General features: G+C 37.2%; 1 protein-coding gene across 1 annotated transcript; it reads left to right on the forward strand.

Moving 5' to 3' along the window:
• Window positions 1–610: 610 nt before the first annotated feature.
• Window positions 611–4,928, forward strand: LOC133735978 (NADH dehydrogenase [ubiquinone] 1 alpha subcomplex subunit 9, mitochondrial). Its single transcript, XM_062163415.1, has 13 exons — window positions 611–772; window positions 872–968; window positions 1,541–1,605; window positions 1,804–1,889; window positions 2,003–2,087; window positions 2,174–2,244; window positions 2,823–2,954; window positions 3,043–3,158; window positions 3,285–3,408; window positions 3,485–3,553; window positions 4,111–4,231; window positions 4,339–4,548; window positions 4,694–4,928. The coding sequence occupies exons 1-12, from the start codon at window positions 688–690 to the stop codon at window positions 4,476–4,478; spliced, it is 1,191 nt and encodes a 396-aa protein (XP_062019399.1). The 5' UTR covers window positions 611–687; the 3' UTR covers window positions 4,479–4,548; window positions 4,694–4,928.
• The last annotated feature ends 432 nt before the right edge of the window (window positions 4,929–5,360 follow it).

Consider the following 5,360-nt stretch of genomic DNA (forward strand, 5'->3'; position numbering starts at 1 on the left):
ATAATTTGTTATTTAACAAGAGGTTTTTCTTTTATTATGTTTACTTTACAATATTTTCTTTTTGTAATTCAAGTGACCTACTGGACGCTTTGGTTTTGATTCAAGGGACTCTATAAACACAATCTGTTGTTATTATGTTTTCTATGACAAAAGATTGCACACACTACAAGCTAAAATGGAGTTTTTTTTTTTATCTATCTTTTTTTAATCACAAATGGTTTAATCCAATATGAAAAAGAAAAAAATAAAAGGCATTTAGAGGATCTTTTCAAAATTCAGCCCTTGTATAAACAACCTAACATTTTATCTTAGACGATTCACCATATGAAGATCATCATTATGGAAAGCTAATGAGCTTGAGTATCGTTGAGTCACGGTTCATTATGAGAATCTAACCTTTATTAAAGTTAGGTAATGAAATATTTTTCTCCGATGAAATCCCAGCTTCAAATCTCCCCCTCCGTCTTTGTAACCGCTACTGGATCATCGGATTTACTACCAAAGGGGCCATGTGAAAATAGTAAGCCCAAAACACACTATTGGGCCCAGTAACAAAAGCCCACCGTATCAGATAGCAAAGCATGCCCAAGTAGCTGAGAAGGATCGCCATCTTGTTCACACTACCCAGCCCTTTGATTCTCTCTCCGTCCGTCCCTCTCAGAGCTGAAGCTGCAAGTGAGCAACACGATGCAGGCGATTACGAGGCGCGCTGGGCAGCGGTATCTGAATCCCTCATCGTCGCTCAAGTCAATCTACCCTCTCTCCGATCACCGTAATCCCTCATTATCTCCCCACTTTTAGGTTTTCGGCTTCGGGATTCTCAATCTCCGGTAACTTCAATTTCTTCGGGGTTTTTTTTTTTTTTTGGCAGATTATGGAGCTGAGTGTCCCAAGTACGGATCTACCCTCGCCACTAAGGGAGTGGGGCACCTTGTACGCAAGGGCACGGGTGGAAGATCATCTGTTAGGTAAGGTTTCCTTTCTTCATTTCTTGTTAGGCAAATGAAGAGCTTGGAAGGTTGAATTGCAGTTGCTCTGGTTTATTTTCTGAGGAAATGTAGGAAAATGTTCAAACTATTAGTCGAAATTTATTTTACTCAATTTGGAGCTGAAATGAGGCAATGAGAGCAGGGTAGGTTTCTCACATTCTCGTAAATGGAGTTTATGTTTGTCATTGAAGCTAACTAGCAGCTCAAATCTTGGGAGAAAATTGTAATAGTTAATGTGATGTGAACGATATTATGCTATTGATGGTTTAACTATACAGTTAAGTCGAGCTTTTTGTATCTAATGACTAAATTGGAGAAGAAAAACCTAGAAAATATGGAAATTTGAACTCGTCCTATAGTTAAGTTCTTCCTGGTCTTGTCACCATCTAGAAGTAAAGTAATAGACACTATGCTGGTTAGTGGTTACGATGGATTATTTGTTTTAGATGACATTATGAACCTTGCAAATTTACTCGGAGGGATAGGCTTGTACTTTTATATTGCTCATATCTGTGATGTTTATGTGATTTGAAAATTATCTGTCTCTTCAGTGGCATCGTCGCTGCAGTTTTCGGATCTACTGGGTTCCTTGGTCGATATCTTGTACAACAACTCGGTGAGTATATGTTTATAGAATCTTTTAATAGGCAATTCCCTAGAACTTGATTACATTTCTAGTAGGAGGTTGTTGGACTTAACTTGATTCATTAGGTTGTTATTGCACTGAACTTGAATGATTTGAGTCTTTTTTCCTTTACAAATTTGCTTTTACCCTTTTAGTGTGTTAGTGTGCTGATTCTTACTTTTCTTCTAGCCAAAATGGGAAGCCAGGTATTAGTTCCGTTCCGTGGTTCTGAAGATTCCCATCGTCATCTCAAGTTGATGGGAGATTTGGGACAGGTATAGTACTCTCTGTTGTTCCATATAGTATAATATATTTTTGTTTCTTATTACTCGAATGAATGTTGTTATTGATATATTATGTCTCTGATTCTCAAAATTCACTTACTCAGATAGTACCAATGAAATACAATCCAAGAGATGAAAACTCAATTAAGGCAGTAATGGCGAAAGCTAATGTGGTTATCAATCTTATTGGTATACACACGTCACTCGTAATTTACAAGTTATAGATATTTACATCTTGGATTCAATGAAGGAAATCACACTTTGTAGCTTTGCAGGTAGAGAGTATGAGACAAGAAACTTTAGCTTTGAGGAAGTGAATCATTCCATGGCTGAACAACTCGCAATGGTATGTATCCTGCAGTGACTATCTTGCCTGTGCTTCTCAGCTTAGTCATCCCTTCATCTTAAAGAATTGTTTTGCAAACCATCATCCATACAATGAGAACAAGAAGTGTTGATATTCACAAGATCATCTTGCCATAAAAATTGAAGTGTATAATGATACTACTACACAACACTGCAGTTTTCTTTTAAGATAGCAAGAAATTTCTTATGGGATCTGGAAGTCTAATCTGCCCAATATCCAACTCTTAAGCAGTCAGTTGGAAAAAGTTACATAACTTACGTTGGTGAAGATATAGAAGTTGGATGTCAGCTGGGAGATTGCATGTATCAAATAAAATCATATAGATATTGGCTGGGAAGTATAGAATAAGTTTAATATTGCAACACATACAGGTTGCACATGAAGAGGTTCTTTTTATTGATGTACTTTGGATGTTGAATATTTCTTCTGTTTCTTACCATGATTTTTCATTACCTGCATTTTTTTTCCTCTACTCACTCTTTCATTTTGTAGCAATTCATTCGCTGGTCTGTTTCTTATTTTACTTATAGCATTCAATCTTTCGAATGTGATTGCAGATTTCCAAAGAACATGGGGGTATCATGAGATTTATTCAAGTTTCTTGCTTAGGGGCATCTCCCTCATCACCATCCAGATATCTAAAGGCTAAAGCTGCTGCAGAGGGTGCTGTTTTAAGTGAACTACCAGAGGTAGAATTATAATACTTTGATCTGATCCTTAGATTTTGCCATGTTTATTTCAGGATCATATCTTTTGACAACCTCTTATCTTCAACAGGCCACAATTATGAGACCTGCTGTGATGATTGGTACAGAGGATCGAATTTTGAATCAGTGGGCCTGTGTTTCGAAAAAATATGGCTTTCTTCCACTTGTTGGGGATGGGTCTACCAAGTATGTCTTAAATATATAAATACAAGTTAACAATTAATTTCTATAATGAAACAACTTTCATCATACACTTGTATGCTGTTTTCTGACCCTCATTTGAATATTTTTCTCGTAATACCTGCCCTGTAGAATCCAACCTGTATATGTTGCTGATGTTGCTGGTGCAATTGTTTCTGCCCTGCAAGATGATGGCACAAGTATGGGAAAAGTTTATGAACTTGGTGGGCCTGAGGTCTATACAGTGCACCAATTGGTAATTCTCATCTGTTTCTCTGAAGTTGCTGTGTGAATATGAAATGTACTCTTACTGACCTCCCAGAGTAATGCAGGCAGAAGTTATGTTTGACATGATCCGAGAATGGCCACACTACGTGAAGATTCCTCTCCCAATCGCTAAGGTGACTATGCAACACTCTTGGTGTTGGAAGTGTGTATCGAGTTGCTTCCGTTTCATAATAACTCTGATAGTTCATCATAATTTTTCTAAGCAAAGGACTTCCATATGATTATTATGCTAACTTAAGGTCAATAACTAAAATAATACATCAGGGGTTGCCTTAAAAGAAATCTGTTATGCTAACTCAAAAGATATTTGGAAACTATAAGAGTTGGAGTTAATACAAAATGTATCTTTTTCATTGACCACTGAGGGGGTTTAATCACTTCTGCCATAATCGTGATTATGTAGTTAGACTGCCTTTACTGCAAACCACAATACATAGGACCTGCAGGTGTCTTAATCTGTAAGAAATTTCCAGCAACCATTGTATACTTACGTTTGTCTTCATTTTTTCCATCATGTGATATCCGTACCCAAGTGTTTCTTGTAGTGATCATGTCGTCCATATTAGTTTATAGCCCTGTAATGTGTTGTCTCCTAGCCCTGCTAATATATGTACTCTTTTACACAATTGTGTTGATGTACACCTCAACTAATTATGATTTTAAATGTTAGGCAATTGCAATGCCACGAGAAATACTGCTTAAAAAAGTTCCATTCCCATTGCCGAATCCTGAAATCTTCAACCTCGATCAAATCCTTGCCCAAGCTTCAGATACAGTTGTCTCAGAAAATGGTAAATTTTAGGATGAGGCTTGTTGTTCCTTCTTCTCATAGTTTTGTCATTATTTGATTGTTTACAGTTAATTAATTCTCTTTTTCTCAATTGTGTGGGATCTGTAGCCTTGACTTTCAATGATCTTGGAATTCTTCCCCATAAGATCAAGGGCTACCCTATTGAGTTTCTTATCCAATATCGTAAGGGAGGCCCAAACTTTGGTTCTACAGTCAGTGAAAAAGTATCTCCAGATGCTTGGCCATGAGCTTCTTAGGCTTTCTTAAGTCCAAAATGCTTTTAGTCCTAGAGTGCAACCCTCTTGGAGACTGAATCAGGTTTATAATGCAGAACTTCAGTTTCATTCAATCTATTTCTCGAATACTATATCCAGTTACTTCTGACCGTTCTCTATCAAAACGGTGGATGGTGATATCCTTGAGTTTTTGGGGGATACTAATAATATTATCCTTGGCATGACAGGTTTTCAGAGGCTGCCTTCTTCTGTTGAGAAATAGTAGGAAACAATAAAAGATATGGAGATTATTCTTTTGCGGTTCATATCTTTAACATTTGACTCAATTTCAACCATTTGTAATTTTCCTGGATTTTTCTTTCTTTTTGGTTGGTTGTTCATAAGCCCTGAGTTATGAGGGGAATTCCATGTATCTTATTTTTTGTTTAACATGAGTAAAGTAATGTTATCCTCCCCTATGAATAGCAGCTATCTTCTGCGGTACAAGCAGCGCCTGATCTTTTTCAGAAGTAGCTGTAGAGGTTCCTTTGCAGCCTGATAGATAGCTATACACTCAAGCATGTACCAACAAAAATTTCAATCAAAAATAACATGTGCTACAGACTATGTTTGAAAATCCAGCTCTATATTAGACTCGCGTACGTCCCATAGAAAAGTAAATAATTTTATCTTAGAAAAGAAAGATGGATGATATATGCTCTTTGTGTATCGCTCTGCCAGGGTTTTGTGGTGTAGCTGCCGGCCTCGCTATACCTTTGTCATCTTCACAGATGGCTACTTCGGGATTAAACTCCTTGACAACCTTTTTTGTCCTTTCTAAGTGCTGCTGATTGTCCTTACCGTTGTGATCTGGGAGGGTGGTTTTGTTCTCCAATCTGATCCTCTTGAGCAGTA

This window comes from Rosa rugosa, chromosome 3, assembly GCF_958449725.1.
Source record: "Rosa rugosa chromosome 3, drRosRugo1.1, whole genome shotgun sequence".
NCBI classification, from domain to species: domain Eukaryota; kingdom Viridiplantae; phylum Streptophyta; class Magnoliopsida; order Rosales; family Rosaceae; genus Rosa; species Rosa rugosa.

Bases quoted from the DNA above. Each gene is read 5' to 3' on its own strand.
- LOC133735978 (XM_062163415.1), top strand. From the start codon at position 688: ATGCAGGCGATTACGAGGCGCGCTGGGCAGCGGTATCTGAATCCCTCA. The intron at 1,890-2,002 runs GTATAGTACTCT...TCACTTACTCAG, and splicing joins TGATGGGAGATTTGGGACAG to ATAGTACCAATGAAATACAA. The intron at 3,159-3,284 runs GTATGTCTTAAA...CCTGCCCTGTAG, and splicing joins GTTGGGGATGGGTCTACCAA to AATCCAACCTGTATATGTTG.